This window comes from Pungitius pungitius, chromosome 19 (assembly GCF_949316345.1).
Source record: "Pungitius pungitius chromosome 19, fPunPun2.1, whole genome shotgun sequence".
NCBI lineage: Eukaryota > Metazoa > Chordata > Actinopteri > Perciformes > Gasterosteidae > Pungitius > Pungitius pungitius.
The window spans coordinates 16,690,471-16,706,421 of NC_084918.1; the positions used below are offsets into that span (position 1 = coordinate 16,690,471).

At 47.9% G+C, this 15,951-nt stretch overlaps 3 protein-coding genes across 5 annotated transcripts; 2 read left to right on the top strand and 1 right to left on the bottom strand.

Annotated features, from left to right (window-relative positions):
• The first annotated feature begins 916 nt into the window (after positions 1-916).
• mos (v-mos Moloney murine sarcoma viral oncogene homolog) lies at positions 917-2,293 on the top strand. Its single transcript, XM_037455646.2, has one exon. The coding sequence runs from the start codon at positions 1,045-1,047 to the stop codon at positions 2,062-2,064; it is 1,020 nt and encodes a 339-aa protein (XP_037311543.1). The 5' UTR covers positions 917-1,044; the 3' UTR covers positions 2,065-2,293.
• Positions 2,294-3,235: 942 nt separating this feature from the next.
• Positions 3,236-10,896, bottom strand: steap2 (STEAP family member 2, metalloreductase). 3 transcript variants are annotated; one of them, XM_037455642.2, is made up of 8 exons: positions 10,767-10,896; positions 9,724-9,863; positions 8,244-8,325; positions 7,640-8,083; positions 6,811-6,977; positions 5,183-5,710; positions 4,242-4,406; positions 3,236-4,088 (listed from the first exon to the last, which is right to left on the bottom strand). In XM_037455642.2, the coding sequence occupies exons 4-8, from the start codon at positions 8,028-8,030 to the stop codon at positions 3,801-3,803; spliced, it is 1,539 nt and encodes a 512-aa protein (XP_037311539.1). In that variant the 5' UTR covers positions 8,031-8,083; positions 8,244-8,325; positions 9,724-9,863; positions 10,767-10,896; the 3' UTR covers positions 3,236-3,800. The 3 variants fall into 3 exon arrangements, with proteins under 3 accessions (XP_037311539.1, XP_037311542.1, XP_037311540.1); XM_037455645.2 differs by lacking the exon at positions 10,767-10,896 and adding an exon at positions 10,407-10,503; XM_037455643.2 differs by lacking the exons at positions 8,244-8,325; positions 10,767-10,896 and adding an exon at positions 10,407-10,503.
• alg14 (ALG14 UDP-N-acetylglucosaminyltransferase subunit) lies at positions 10,058-15,724 on the top strand. The gene is made up of 4 exons (XM_037455648.2): positions 10,058-10,614; positions 12,094-12,245; positions 12,501-12,623; positions 14,770-15,724. Exons 1-4 carry the CDS (start codon positions 10,266-10,268, stop codon positions 14,998-15,000), a joined length of 855 nt encoding a protein of 284 aa, XP_037311545.1. The 5' UTR covers positions 10,058-10,265; the 3' UTR covers positions 15,001-15,724.
• The last annotated feature ends 227 nt before the right edge of the window (positions 15,725-15,951 follow it).

A 15,951-nucleotide genomic window follows, 5' to 3' on the forward strand; every position in this document is an offset into this window, starting at 1 on the left:
GGGAGTTTTTCCTGTGCCGATGTGAGGGTTTCGGGACAGAGGATGTTGCATGTGTACAGACTGTAAAGCCCTCTGAGGCAAATTTGTAATTTGCGATTTTGGGCAAAATAAAATAAAATGAATTGAATTGAATTGAAATTGAAAAGCCATTTACTAGAATCCATCAATCCCAGTAGACATAAAGGCCTTTAAATCAGGGATTTCCTGTGCATCCCTTCCATCTCCAATGTGGAGAAGCTATCCTCCACTTCTTCTCAGCCTGCTTCCTCTGGTCAGCTTCCCTGGCTGACCTGTATTCACATCCCTGACCAGATGTGTCTCCTGCTACGCCTGATCTTCAAAAGTCATTAACAACCTGGCTCTTCTTTATTTCTTACCTTGATGGAAATGTGAGCGTGTCAGGTTCTCTGCGATGTCCTGCTCTGGTATCGCCTCAAGGCCATTAAGAGCACGTTTTGTTCTGGTCACAATACGAGCTTTTGGAAATAAAGTTAAAAGTATATCTACAATGTTTGAGGGTTTTTTGTAACGCAACAAGGCAGAATTTGTAAGGGTCAAGAAACACATTCACCAAGGAGCTGTACTTCGTACCTAATTCTCTGACTTTCCTGCTTCATTAAAAGAAACGTCATTTGTACATGAGTGGGCACTTGTTTCAGTGCTCATCCCTCTCTCGTGCACAGATAGGCTTCAGATGATCTCACAGGTCTGCTTTCAAAATCCATCAGACCTCTAAAACGGCTTAAAGGTGTCCAGCTGCTAATTGGCTCTCCAATGTAATGAAATACAAACACGTATAAAAGTCGCTTTTTCAGAGATGTGCATTGCTACCACCGGATGGAAAAAGAGGGTCCCGCTACCCCCCTCCCGCTGCAGAGAGCATAAACCGAGTTGAACCGTCGGGGAGAACCCGTTGAACCCAAAGCCCCTCCTCGCCACCAGGCGGCGCTGTGACTGCCCCCTGCTTTGGCGTGCGTCACTGGAGAAAAGCTTCGAGGGCTCGCGGCTGCTGATCAGTCCGCAGCAGACCTCCAGCTGCACGCGATGCCTTCTCCGATCCCCGTGAGCCGCCTGCTGCCCAGAGACATCTACCCCTGCGTGGACATCGGGACCTGCAGCAGTCCGCTGGCCAAATACTCCCTCGGAACCACCTTGACGGTCCCCGTCCAGAGGCTCCACGGGAAGGTGGCCAGCCGCCTGTGGTCCACCGTGATCCACTGGAAGGAGCTGCGCGCCCTGCAGCCCGTGGGCTCCGGCGGGTTCGGCTCCGTCTACCGGGCCGAGTACCGCGGGGACACCGTGGCGCTCAAGAGGGTCAAGAAGTGCACCAAGAACAAGCTGGCGTCCCGGCAGAGCTTCTGGGCCGAACTCAACGCCGCGCACCTGCGCCACGGGAACATCGTGCGCGTCATCGCGGCTACCACGTGCGTCCCGGCAGACTTTGGAGACGAAAGCAGCATTGGAACCGTACTGATGGAGTTCGTCGGGAGCCGCAACCTGCAGCAGGTGATCTACGGCTGCGCGGCGGAGCCGCTGGGGGAGGACCGGTGGCTCCGGTACGCCGCAGACGTCGCGCGCGGCTTGCGGTTCCTCCACTCCCACGGCGTTGTGCACCTGGACATCAAGCCAGCCAACATCTTGGTGTCCAGTGAAGACGTTTGCAAAATCGCTGATTTCGGCTGCTCTCTGACACTTGATCATGGCTGTGAAGTGAGCTCCATCAGCCCCCACCTGAGCCACGTTGGCGGCACGTACACGCACCGGGCTCCGGAGCTGCTCAAGGGCGAAGGGCTGTCTCCGAAAGCGGACATCTTTTCCTTCGGCATCACCACGTGGCAGCTGATCACCAGGGAGCAGCCGTACACTGGCGACAGGCAGCACGTCATGTACGCGGTTGTGGCGCACGGCCTGCGCCCATCGCTGCAGGAGCACCCGGCGTTTGGGTCGGAGCTGGGGCGGCAGTGCGCGGCCCTGCTGAGCCGGTGCTGGAGCGCGGAGGGCCGCTGCAGACCCACGGCCGAGGAGCTGCTGCCTCACCTGGAGCAGCTGCGCTCCCAGGTGTGAGCATGTGCTTCCTTCCACAGACTGGTTTTAGAAGGTGTTTGTCCTCAGAAGTAAAGGTGGCTCTGTTGCCGGAGATCCTCGTGGAAGGAAACCATCCAACTTTGGCTGACAGATAACATTGACTCTCACTCCTTCATCTATGGAATCAAATGTGTTTTATGTGCCATGATGAGATTGTATTGTGATATTTAAGTGTGATGGGTTTCATTAAAAGTTCTTTTATACCATGCATTGTGCGTCTCAGTTCCACCCTGCTGGTGGTCACCAGTTGGAGGCCTTGCAGGTTTACAAAGATGAAATTATGGTTGAGCAGAGCTACTGTCAGACTGCAGCATGAGATGTGTTCACTTCCCTATGCTCATCCAAAGAGAAGACCCTCTAATCGATTCAAGTCTTGGTGGTTGTTTCTTGTGCATTTATTTTTTAGGTTTTACCAGTAAAATGCTTCTCTGGAGGAGGTCAACTTGTTCTTATACCTGGATGGAACATTTTCAATCCGCCTTAAGAGTTGGATGATTTCCTAAATGTTTTCTTCGTTGGTGTTGAAACCCCGCCCCCTGCTGGGCAGTGACTGAAGAGCTAACTTCTAAGAATGTTGATAAAATCTTAACTGCTATGACATGTGTCATTCTGGAGGCCTGCTATTGGCTGATGTACTGCTCAAAGGAATTCTTAGGTGTTGATATTTATGGAGCAGCTCTAAGTAGGACAAAGGAGTTTCATGAGCTCCTTAAGGTAAGGCGGAGCCTTGTATGTGAGAAGTACCTTAAATTGTATTCTTGAGCAAGTCCTGCTTACTTGACAAATCTTAGTTAACATACTTCCTGTATTGCAGCACTGATTTCTGCATATTTGAAACCAAACCAGTAGATGTGACACGACAGCGATTACAAAAACATTACCATGCAGAGGTAAAGTTCAATATCAAAGACCAGAGCATTTTCTGGGAACTAAATATATTCTCAAATACCTGCTGCGTTTGAAACAAAAAGAACAAACTAGCACTTAAATTGTACTCAATGGCTCTTATAACAGGTTGTAAAGCAGCTTATTTGATGAAATTTCACTGTTTCCTTCTGGTTGAAATGCGCTTACTGTAAGTTGCTTTGGATAAAAGCGTCAGCTCAATGCGATGTAAACAAAATGAAGGAAGCCGACGTCACACAGATCTTTGATTCAGACGTCACACTGTATTCAGTGGCCTACACACAGCAGCACAGGGATGCTGCACAATCTGCAGTTAGCTCAAAACATTTGACCTCAACAGAAAGCCCCAAGGAGAGAATATATCCAGGGACTGCATTTATTCTTCTTTGCTATACCCAGTGTCAGTGTTGTGAGCTGTAAAAATAAAAGCACTTTGTAATTCATGAACAGAAATACTGCATATAATTAAAGGTATAATATGGCAGTTTACTATTGCAATCCATGACTCACAAGAGACAGATTCAGAAGAAAAATAAATGTCATAAATCTGTGCAGCAGAAGCCTTTAAGTAAACACATCTTTAAGGGTGTCCTGCAATACATCTGTCGTCTCCTTGCCATCGCTATGACATCATCTGGGTTATTTTCTTGACAAATTGATAGCCACAGTAGTGGTCTGCACTTCTAGGAACAGCTAATAAAAGAAACAATTCACAAACATCTGTTCACAGTAACAAAGTAAGAGTAATGGGACCATTGGATCAATAAGGACAGCTAGCTATGACGATGCAGTATATACAGCGGAGCTGATCACATGACGGTGACCCTCTCGGGGGAAACGTGGGCAGCCAGGCCCACTGGCTCCAGGCGCTGGTAGTGGCTGCTATCCAGACCCCGGCGGATCTGGTGGAGCTTCCGGGCCACACAGGGGAGCAGCATCAGCACCTTCCCCAGTATGACACACACCGGCAGGGCCAGGGCCACCACAAAGCTGGGGGGCAGATAGAAACGATAGGCTTCCTCCTCAAAGGCCCGCTTCCAGCCGAACAGCAGGCCATGGAAGGTAGCAATCAGCAGAGCGACGTAGCCTAGTGTGGACTGTAGCAAACACAGGAGGACTCATGGTGGTACATCCGTAGAGCAGGCCATGTCACATCACTCCACTTCCAAACAGATGGACTACGCATTGACTGAGGATCTTTATAACCCTGCTGACTAATCATAGAACAATAGCAACCTAGATATTCGTACCTGTATAAAGCTGAACTCCCTCCAGTTGAGCGTGCTGTGGACAGAGGGAATGGAGGTGATGGCCAGGAGCGACAGCAGCCCGAGACTCATGATCCCAAAAGAAACGTACATTTCCACCCTCCACACCTCCTCCTCATTCCACGCATTCTCAACATTAGCATGGACCTGCCAACACAAAGGAGAAGGAATTCAACACAACCATCTTTCACCTTTTGTTTGATGCATGGCCGGATTAACGTGCAAACAGTGAGCCGCTTTCCCTTTTTACACCTGCAGGTTTATAACATGAGTTTAGAGTTTCTAAAACAAGACCTGCCCTAAAGCCCTTCTGATGTTGCATGTCAGTAGTGTGTATGTCTGGCCGTGCATCTAGGTGCTGGTTTCAGATGTGTAAAACAGGTAGTGTGCCAGAGTTTAGTTACTTATGACTAACGTGGATCTGCATTTCCATTTCCTTGGATGGATTCTTAATGGAAATAACTAAACTGTGTTCCATCTTTTGGATTCAATTTCACAGGTAATATGTGTGTAAGTCTGTGAGCCATATTAAGATTGCTCATCTCGCACTGACATAAAGTTATAAGATTTGAAGTTAACCTCTCTGCATAAACTCAAATGCAAGGCTAGTGAGCTCATGAATGAATCCAATTGTCAAATATCTTTCTTTCTGAGAGTGAGACAAGAGGATCGGTATTTCTCTCGAATCTGGAGAGTGGACAATGTGAGAAGACATAGTGCGCCAAGCTTTACACTAACACTGGACTAAACGAGCTGTGCCGACTGTCCAAAGTGATACAAGGTGCTCGCCGAGTGGCTGTACACAAACAGAGAAAACCAAAGCCTTGGTGGTTGTTAGCTGGAGCAATTTCTTTTAGCCCATTAGATTTTTGCAGCTTTTCTATACTGCTTTCTACTACATACGCTTGGTGAGCACAACTGACCTGCTGGTAGGCCGTGTTGAGCAGCAGGTACCTCTCAGACCTCCTCATGGGCAGACAGAGGCTGTAGACTACATGGACAGCCGCCAGGAAGAAGCTGAGGAGACCCATCTGTTTGCGGCTCTGCAGCCAGCCCTCCAGCCAGTGCGGGAAATGCCTGTACTTGGTTCCATAGTAGAGCTGGTGGGCGGCTGCCAGCTGGCCCGCCAGGTACACCAGGGCCAAGAGAGTGATGGCTACAGTGGGCAGTGTCCGGTTCACCATCTCTAAGGGGATCTTATAAAAGTCGCTCTGCTTGTATTTCACATACGGGTGGATAATATCTCGTACAAAAGAGTAAGCAAAGAAGAAGATGGAGAGGGCTATGGCAGCAAGGACGGGGCCCTTCCAGCCAGGAAATAACTGTATGGGAATGTTCTCAATATCCCGCGAAGAAGACAAGGTGCCCATATCCACCGGCAGGAAGTTGAGCTGGCGGGCCAGTTCCATAATCTGCTGCCGAGCCTCCACCGAGTCACTGCAGATAAACACCTACAGAGAATATTGGTTAGACACCCAGGAAGGATGGTGAGGAGGAGAGGGGGGACCTCTTATGCCCTAACCCTAAACAAATCATGATGTCTTTTACTCTTGAAATTGAGAGGTGTTCCCCATCTTTCCAAAGGATCCTTTCCACTCTGCTGAACTTCCACAAAAAGAAAAAGCACCAAGGCACAGAGGTGTAGCATGAAGCATTCCCGGGCTTAGCCAGGCTTTATTCCTGATATTTAGCTCGATAAAACCTGACAGCCCAAACAGAAATAACAGATATCAGGGTAACAGTTATCTGTCTTTGTCCAGCAGGTTTCTCTTCATCTGTCATTCATATGTGTTCTACTGAACTATGATCTGCTGTGAAGTGCCCAGCAAGGAACTTGGGGTTCAGCATCTCGTTCAAAGGAAACGTGACGACTACAGGAACCTGGGATCAAACCGCCGACCTTGTGGTCAAAAGACATGGCTTTGGTTCTACTGTGCATTTTTAGCAATTCAGTCAGAGTACAAAACAGCCCATAATACAGTACCCTTGTTCAGTTTTTCTGCACCATCAGGTGAATGCATGTAAACCAATGCCACGCAGACAGTTTGCACAACTATAATTGCTTTGTATTATTGCATTAACCTCCTGTTGAGCCAGTTAGATGTGCAGAAAGAGTAACCACGGTGATCTAGCAAGGCTAAAAGAGCCAACCTTAGTCATAAAATAATTCTTAGTATACTGGAAAAAATGTAGGAAAAACCCAGGTATTGTTTATACCTTAGTCAAAATTACACATTCCATTTTTGGTCAACTGATGGTCAAGATGTCTGTGCGGCCAATTAATCTCGTGCTGCCTGTGGTGGAGACGATCTAAAATCCAGGGTTAATTACCAGCACTTGGTTTTTGGCCAGTCCACTGATGGAGCAGGGAGGGCATTGACATCAAGCTACAGAGATCATCTTTGAACAGACATCCCTTCATACACAACCAGCTGACTGTCCATACTTATGTCTCCTGATGATAGCACAGCTGTCTCTAGTAGGTCAACTGAAAAGCCTTTGAGATATCCAGGAGAGCCTGGATCCTTTGGTTCAACCTCAGGGATTGTACCTGTGTGCTGGCGTCTTTGGGGCAGCTCTGCTGCATTGCCCAGGCTGAGATGACGTTGAATCCTTTGACCGCTATGGAGTCTGGCAGCAGTGAAGCCAGGTACTCGGCGTTAGACTCTGGATACTGGTTCAGCCTCCTGTTGTTACTCACATCCACCACGATCTTACCTGATGAACAACAAGAAGAACTCATTGTTTCTATAGTCAAAGACATTCATATACAACGAACTGGGGCTGTCAGCTGCGCAGAACGTCTTTTACACAACCCAGCAAAGCCCTCCACCTTTACTGCTGTTTTGGCTCCATGTACATCCTGTATTCATTCAGGGGGGGCAGGGGGGCGGTGAAGTTTTCAGTCCCCTTTTTGTGTAAGAGGGTTCTGAAAGGCAAGCTGAGGCTTCAACAGTCAGAGGTCCTTCAGGGTGTCACTATCTACACTGCAGCTAAACAAAACATGAAGGAGCAAGTTTGTTCTAAAAACAGAAGGTTTGTAAAATCCTTTGAACTTTGAATCAAACATTGAATGTGGATTCTGGTCCTCATTACTTACATTGTAAATATACTACAAAAGGAACCCTTAATGGGCAACTCTTTGCTGTCCTGCTCCTAAGGCGCTCTGGATAAAACCATCAGCCAAATTACATGTAATGTAATGTTGAATTCACATGAATTTTAACGTGAATAGAAGAAAATCCAATCTCTGTGTTCAGCGGGTGTGCGTAATTGATTCTTTTGGTATCTCACAATGAGTCAGATTTAAGTTAAACAGTCCATAGTTAAATCAAGCAGGCAAAACTTTTTGAACCAATGTTCAGGTTAAGGTTATTTACCCTCGAGAAGATGCTTTAGGTCCCACAGGACCGAGTAGTGCTCACGTCGGATCGCCAGGAACACGATGCTGGACTTCCCCACCGCGTCTTCTTGGTGTGTCACATCGACCACGTGAGGAAATGACTGGGCCGCCAGTTTGGGATGGCGGCTGCCCACCACCACATGGAAGCCGCGGCGCAGCAGACGGATGGTCAGACACTTGGAGAAGTCCCCTGAGCCTAAGATGGCCACCGTAGACTGGGAGGGCAGACAGGCAGTCTCTGGGTTTCCAACGGCACTCTTTGTACCGTTGGGTAGGAAACAGGCCTGTGTGTGTCGGAGATGGTGCGAAGGCGGGGCAGTGAGGAACAAAGGGCTCCTGCTGTCGCCCATCATAGAGATGGAGTCCATTGTTCACTTCTTCTGGGGGTCTATGTTGGAGGAGTTCAGTTGGTCTACGGGAGCTAAGAGGAGGAAAAAAAGAACTCAGCAGATTATGATGACGCTACACATGCTAGGTTTGTATCACGGTCATCTACAATAAAACTTAAACTGGTTTAATAGTCCTAAAATCAGCAAACAAGTTGCTTTTCAAAAAGATTTGGACTTTTTTTGGACACAAACCTTCATAAACTTTCTCAGTTCCCATGTCTTTCAGTCCATGTAGCTTTTCAGAGGGTTTTCAGTTTGATGCATTGAACGACGTCTGTGGATATAAAGCTCAAGACATTTTCCAGTTCTGTTTTACGATTCAAAATAATCTATAATCAGTCAATAATATTTTACGAGTCTAGAAGGTAATTAAAAGTGTAGTTGGAGCCATTTTTTAAATTAAAGTATTTAGTTAATTATTTAGAAGTATTATTATTTAATTTAGTTATGACGCTGCTGTTTCCCTGTGTTCCTTGTTTCTCCCTGGGTACATCCTCCAGAGGCTCCATCCCTTCAAAGGCTAGATCCTCCAGAGGCTCCATCCCTTCAAAGGCTAGATCATCCAGGAGGCTCCATCCCTTCAAAGGCTAGATCATTCAGGAGGCTCCATCCCTTCAAAGGCTAGATCATCCAGGAGGCTCCATCCCTTCAAAGGCTAGATCATCCAGGAGGCTCCATCCCTTCAAAGGCTAGATCATTCAGGAGGCTCCATCTCTTCAAAGGCTAGATCCTCCAGAGGCTCCATCCCTTCAAAGGCTAGATCCTCCAGAGGCTCCATCCCTTCAAAGGCTAGATCCTCCAGGAGGCTCCATCCCTTCAAAGGCTAGATCCTCCAGGAGGCTCCATCCCTGACCCAGGCTGTCCCCCTCACCTGAACCCCACTGGTTTCTAAGTCCCCCCCTTGTACTGCTTCTCATGAACATCAATGTACCTACATGAATTTGAAACAAATACACAGCAACCAGCTCAAGTTACCGGGAGTTGTAGACTTTAAACCGTACTTCTAATGGCTCTTATCTATAAAAAGTTGTACATCGGCTTATTTGATGAAATTGCACTTTCTTGTTTCTCGTTCTTCTGAGTTTGTTTCCTTATGGTTGAAATGCACTTATAGTTTAAATGACATTTAATGTGTTAGCAGAATGGGCTTTTTGAATCTGAGCAATTGTTGGAATATGGACATGTTTCAAGCTGGGGTGCTTTCTCATGAACCAGTGCTACCACTTCTTCACTATGAATTAGGCTGCAGGAGTGATTGGGGCGTTTGATGCAAGTAATTTTGCAGAGGGAGTTTTGGAACTACTTCCTAGTAATTCCTTTCTTGTGAAGGGTTAAGGGTTGCTTTATTTATGCTTCATAAGTGCGGAATAGATCAGCTATCTAAGCGCAATGAGGACACATGTTGGGTTCCAAGCTCCTACCGCTATCCATCATCTGCTGAACCAGCTCGGTACAAGCCGATCACATCACCTGCGTCCCCCGGGACAAGCTGCGTCCCCCGGTGACCTTCCGTATGCAGACACAATGTGTCGTGAAGGGCACGCAGCCCACCTGTAGCGCTGCAGCACGGCCAACACACCACTACACAGCTGATGGATGATGACAACACGCACACGCACACACGCACGTAACGACCACCCCCAGGATGCGGGTACGACGGCATGTCACCCACCTGTCAGCTTCACGAGGACCTCCTGTTAGTGCCACACGCAGACCAGCAGCTGGCTGCTCTTCATCCTGCTCTGCTCCCTCCCGTCTGTGCACGTGCTGCGTTCAGGTGCCGGAGAGAAAATCGGTGGAAGCGGCATCCCTCTTAAAATGAGATTATATATATATAAACACCACACAATATATAACCACACACAGGAATAACATATAACATACAAAGGCTTTGCAACAGAATGCATTCAAGGCATACATTTCCATTTTAATAAAATAAGATAAAAGAGACCAAAAGCCCCAATGACCACATCTACACAGACAAAATGAAAATGTGAATTCAAAAAGATTGGATCATCCATATATTGCCGGCAACAGCTAAAAGGTGACTAAAAAACAAGCATTGCTGCATAGAAATGGGTTGTATTCACAATGTTGTTACAAAGGATTCCAAATAAATGTTCGGCATGAAAAAGGCGATGTTGAAGATCATACATTACACGTGATAATGAAGCACTTTGTTCATTTTTAGACGTTTGTGTCCCACAATACGTAATGACACAGAGACTCAGAGTAACTTCCAAAATAAACACCGTTGGAAATAAACAAAAGAAACAACAGAGCAACTCGAGTCGCTTTGCAGAAGTTGTGCCTGAAAGCCTGAACTCAGGGTTCAAACCACTGCTGTGGTCCTACCGGGCCACCGTAGCTGTGATGGCGTTGCTGCTGGGAGCCGCGCTCTCTCTTCTACTCGTATGTTTGTTGTTCACTATCCGACTGTATCGTGTTGTGAGGACTGCTTCGAGCTGTGGAGCGGGGGCCAGGGGACCCGGGACCAGGAGACCCGGGACCAGGGAACCGGGGACCAGGGGACCGATCGCTGTGCTCGTCGTCGCAGGGTCAGGTAGCGTTCACGTTGCTGACGTCACAGTAACCGTAGCGTTAAGTTAGTCAGAGGCAGAGATCGGGCGACTCATTCAACACTGATCGATTACTGCTTAGCACCTCGCGTGCGCGACCAACAAGCATTGGTTTCACGTTGTGCCGTTAGCTCACCTCCTTAGCTTCCAAGCTAACACGCCGCAGACAGGCGCGCGTGCGCATCACGAGATCGAACTTAACAACTGAAGCCACCAAGATGTTTGACACTGACGAGCTAACCTGCTGGATAAAGAACTACATCCATCCCAGCAGCCGCCTGTCTCTGACTGTCACAGTCCAGCTGGTCACGATCTTTCAATTAGCATCTTTCGTCGTATTGCCTTCAATATGTGACGAATCAGGCGACAGCGAACAGCTGCTGCTGCTGTTGGGTAAACACAAACACCCAGCGGAGGCAACCCGGTGGTGACGTAACACTGGGCCCTCCCCGGACCATGTGGTAGAAATAACACAATGAGACCCATCATGTTTGTATCTGAAAGTACTTTTTACACGTGTCATGGACTAAACACCTAGCAATTAGTCTTTAATCAGTGCACCAAACAACGTCAAGAACCATTCCATTCAGAATCAGGAACCTTATCAACACCCAACTCCCAGGCCTCTGTCTGTCTGTAACTCTGTGTGTGTGTGTCAGAGGTGTGGACTCGAGTCATGTGACTTGGACTCGAGTCAGACTCGAGTCATGAATTTGATGACTTCAGACTCGACTCGACAAAACGTACAAAGACTTGCAACTCGACTTGGACTTTAACATCGATGACTCGTGACTTCACTTGGACTCGAGCCTTTTGACTCGAGAAGACTTGCTACTTCCCATGAAAACTGGGGAAAACATTTTCACACCACCGCGCCGCTCTGTTTGTCTGCATCTGTCAAAAAAATGTGCGCCAGCTGTATGCAGAGAGCGCTGCCTGCACAACATCCAATCACTGCAGTCCATTTGACCGTATCAACGAGACCGCTCGTTCATGCAAATCGGGATTTTTGAATCCGGATTCAGACTCCGATGGAAATCCTCGCCAACATTATGTCAACGTCCGTTTACTAGTACTATACTAAAGTACTATAACACATTCACAGTCGATCCACCATTACCCTTCCCTTCGTAGTCTAGGTCTGTGAGGCAGCGCACCATCACCCAGGGTTCCCCGTCTCCACTATAATAAGAGGACTTGAAATGACTCGAAACTAAAATGGTAAGACTTTGGACTCGACTTGAGACTTGTTGGCTTTGACTTTGGACTCGACTTGAGACTTGTTGGCTGTGACTTGTGACTCGACTTGGGACTTGCCTCATCTTTGACTTGACTCGGGACTCGAGGGCAACGACTTGAGACTTACTTGTGACTTGCATAACAATGACTTTGTCCCACCTCTGGTGTGTGTGTGTGTGTGTGTGTGTGTGTGTGTGTGTGTGTGTGTGTGTGTGTGTGTTCAGGCGGTCACACCACAGAGATCCTGCGTCTGGTGCAGAGCCTTTCAGCGGCCTACACTCCTCGACACTATGTCATTGCTGACAGCGACCGGATGAGTGAGGAGAAGATCTGCACCTTTGAGCGCTCGAAGCAGCCCCCTGACTCTGAGTCCCAGGTAAGCAGCTGATCCAGGGGCTGCTGCTCTGTCACTTCCTGCCTATATAGACATATCTTCATACATAGCCAGGAGCTGACCTCAGTGCTGCAGTGTAAATATTCACCAACAGGTGGCTTCTCATCACAACGACACACCAAACTCCTTTCTACTTTCCATCTGTATGAGCTAAATAATAATGTGGGTGAAGGTTATGTAGACCTGTGCATGGGCTGTCTCTAGCTAGCAGCGCGGTGACGTGTCCTCTTTCCTCAGTTCACCATCTGTCGGATCCCACGCAGTCGGGAGGTGCATCAGTCCTGGAGCTCCTCTCTCATCAGCTCCCTGGACGCTCTGCGCTACTCTCTTCCTCTGGTCTTCAGACTCCGACCTGACGTGGTGAGTGGACCTGGAGGCCATTCCGCAGCAATGTCCGGGTCTTACACACACAGGACTGGTAGTACTACGTGCAAATGTTGACATGTTGTCATCGGATGCATTATAGGAAATTACAGGATTCATTGTTGAGTGAGCTATTCTTTCTCACTATGGATTGTTGCCCCTGCCCAGTAGGGATTGGCAGATGGAACCACCATCTGGTAGAACCACCATCAGGTAGAACCACCATCAGGTAGAACCACCATCAGGTAGAACCACCATCAGATAGAACCAGCATCAGATGTAAGGAAGTAGATCCCCTACTGAGCCTTCCTGGTGATATTGAGGTTCTGGGATATAATGGAGCTCAGGAAGCGGAAGGACTCGACGGGGGACTCGCAGAGTGGGGTGGGGGCAGGTGGGGCTGCGTTCTTCTCTAATGTCTTTTGAGTTGTGAGCTCTGAAGTGGTTCGGACCAAGCTCATTTTGATTTGCAGCGTGCTGTAAATATTTGCTCATTCTCAGGACTCAGATCCTCCGTCCTCTACGTTCGCCCCCCAGCGTTGAATCCTCCATTCGGTCAAGCAGATGGCAGACTGTTTAATTTCCTACACAGCGGATTGATCACTTCCTTTGACCAGTTAAATGGTCAGTTTTAATAAGTGCATGTGCTGCCACATGCACTATGAGAACAATGTGTGTTCCTAGGACATTGGTGCTGCTCGGTGGAGTTGACTTGAGCAGTGCCGTCTGGTTTTCTATAGACCCAAAGTCCTTCAGCCCTCAGGCCACTTCTTCATCCGGTCCCTCCCCCGCTGAGTCCGGGGCCCACTGAGCTGAATCCCACACAAGGAAACCTCTAAGCGCTCTGTGGGTCTGGAGATGGGCTGCCTCTGGTATTCTAGCTGTAGATGCTGCCATGTAAACGTGTTGTTTGGTGGCCCTTTGTGTGTCCTGGTAGGTCTTGTGTCTGCTCTCCCTCTGGAGACTCTGGAGAGCTTCCCCCCCACTATGAGCTGTGGACAGAATACACACCTCACCATCAGAGCAGGGACGGCTTAGGGCCCACTACCCAGCCACGCTAGATGCCATTAAAGGCAGATGCTAAGCTAACGGTGCTAGAGCAGCGCTCTGTCTGCTAGAACAAAGCCAGGCAAACCTGAGGACCATGTTTTAAGTTAAGATGTCAGCCATGTTAAGCCAGGTTTTCACTTGTGCTGCCAACGTGCCTCAGCTGCATTTTGTTGTACATTCCTGTGTTGCATAACGACAAGAAAGGGTCCTCGATCGCTTGAAACCAGAACGTGGGTTTCCTCTCATGCCTGCAGCAGAAATCTGAGCCTCAAGGCGTCATGTAGAGGATTCGAGCTGAAAGGATCACACTTTTCTTGTTGATTGAACACAAAATCTTTACACATGAATCAGCAATATTACAGTTGCAGGAAGAAGTCAAAGCTGACGTCTCCCACTCAGAGTCAAACTCCTCTCTAGGAGATCATTTCAGAGAGTCATAGCATCAGCAGACCTCAGCAGCATCACAGCGTCCACACACACGTCCATATGCACAAATAGCACAAGAACTTTGTTTTGGCGGATCCACGATAGAAAGAGAGCAGGATGTCCGTTCACTTTAAATTATATTATTATTATTATATACTATTACTGTCCTCATGAACATCGTTCCCACAGGATACTGATGGTGGTCACATGTGACGCTGGTTGCCCCTGCACTGGTCCTGCCGTACTCCTGGCTGACTACTTTTAATATTATTTGTACATGTGACATCCATCACACTGGTCCCCCAGCAGAGGGATCCCTAAGCTGTCTTTCTGGGTTCTCCCCGTTGAAGGTTCTTTTCCTTGGTCAATGTGGGGGTGTCGCATGAATACACAAAATAAAATGAATTCAGAGGTATCCACAAGATAAACGGAGTAAAGTGTGTGCGTTGTCAATATTTCCCCCTGGACTCGGCTCATACAGCCAACCCCGCTACGACTGGGCCACATGCTGAATGGACCTTTGTATTCTGAGCTCACCTCACGTCATCATTCCATGTAATCTCACACAAAGTAAAGTGGGGGTTCAGTGGCTTGTCCAGGGACGCTTTGACATGTGCAGACCGTCATGCTCCCTAAAGTACTTACCATTGTGTGTGTGTTGTTTCAGGTGCTGTGTAACGGGCCAGGGACCTGCGTTCCCCTCTGTGTGGCAGGACTGCTGCTTGGAATTCTGGGAATGAAGAAAGTGTTGATAGTTTATGTTGAAAGTATTTGCCGGGTAGAAACGCTGTCCCTTACGGGGAAGATCCTGTACCCTGTGTCGGACTATTTCTTTGTGCAGTGGTCCTCTCTGAGAGACAAATACCCCAAATCCATTTTCCTTGGAAGACTAGTCTGAAAGGAATGTGTGTGTAAAAATAACACGATAAGTGAACCCAATATTTGTATTTCACACCTTTCCCAGTCAACAGGTTGCTTGAACTTGGGCTGTAGGGGGCACCACAATCTGGCTGTGTGGGTTGGGCCCCACAGGAAGGATCAGCGTGGTGGGGTCCACATTGGGCCCCCACTCTACCAGCAGCGTCCAGGAACGGAGGGTCTTGTAACCCTCGTCCCACATGTGTGGGCTCTACTAAGGGGGCTTGGGATAGTGAAGCAGTGGGGTGCACTATGTCAGGTGTAGCTTGTCATTGGACAGCCTGAGCTGACTAAATAATAAAAGATTTTAAATGTATAAATGAGTATGTGCCAGATTTATCAAGGAAGCTGAACTCCCAAGGTGGTGTCCACTGTCCCTCCCTACTAAGTGGACATTAAAGTAGCCCCACCAGCCTGGTAGAGGAACGTCTCGCTGTGGATGGCTCGGAGCAGACTGCAGAGGAGGACTGTCCCATGTTCAATAAGTGCTGTCCCTCTTCACCCACAATTCACTTTCATGTTGTCTTATTTTTGTGAAAAACAAGTATTTTGTTCCGATTGATTGTGTTGAAGAGAAAGTAATGTTATGCTAATGTTTACACATTAACAGGGGTACTGGAGCTAATGCTATAATGTTAGGCTGGCTATATACACATACAAAGGCTTTTAGGGTGCTAAAAGAATAAATGAAGTCATCTAAAGAGGTTGTGTGTGAGAGGCCCACTTGTGTTACCCACCGAGTCACCAAAGAGTCCGTCCAGCAGAGATGGTTCAAGGTCAACCAGGATGAGCGCTCCAATGTCAGGGGTCAATGTAGACTCAATAGGACCATATCTCAATGTTGTATTTGTTACATCTGGTCATTAGGGTGGACTGTGAAATGCTACAAACTGTCCAAAAAGCTGTATTTTTCACGATTACCTTTGTTCCA

Bases quoted from the DNA above. Each gene is read 5' to 3' on its own strand.
- mos (XM_037455646.2), top strand. From the start codon at position 1,045: ATGCCTTCTCCGATCCCCGTGAGCCGCCTGCTGCCCAGAGACATCTAC.
- steap2 (XM_037455642.2), bottom strand. From the start codon at position 8,030: ATGGACTCCATCTCTATGATGGGCGACAGCAGGAGCCCTTTGTTCCTC. The intron at 4,407-5,182 runs GTCAGTTGTGCT...TTGTGTTGGCAG, and splicing joins TCAACACGGCCTACCAGCAG to GTCCATGCTAATGTTGAGAA. The intron at 4,089-4,241 runs GTACGAATATCT...TGTTTGCTACAG, and splicing joins GGGAGTTCAGCTTTATACAG to TCCACACTAGGCTACGTCGC.
- alg14 (XM_037455648.2), top strand. From the start codon at position 10,266: ATGACACAGAGACTCAGAGTAACTTCCAAAATAAACACCGTTGGAAAT. The intron at 12,246-12,500 runs GTAAGCAGCTGA...CTCTTTCCTCAG, and splicing joins CCCCTGACTCTGAGTCCCAG to TTCACCATCTGTCGGATCCC. The intron at 12,624-14,769 runs GTGAGTGGACCT...GTGTTGTTTCAG, and splicing joins TCAGACTCCGACCTGACGTG to GTGCTGTGTAACGGGCCAGG.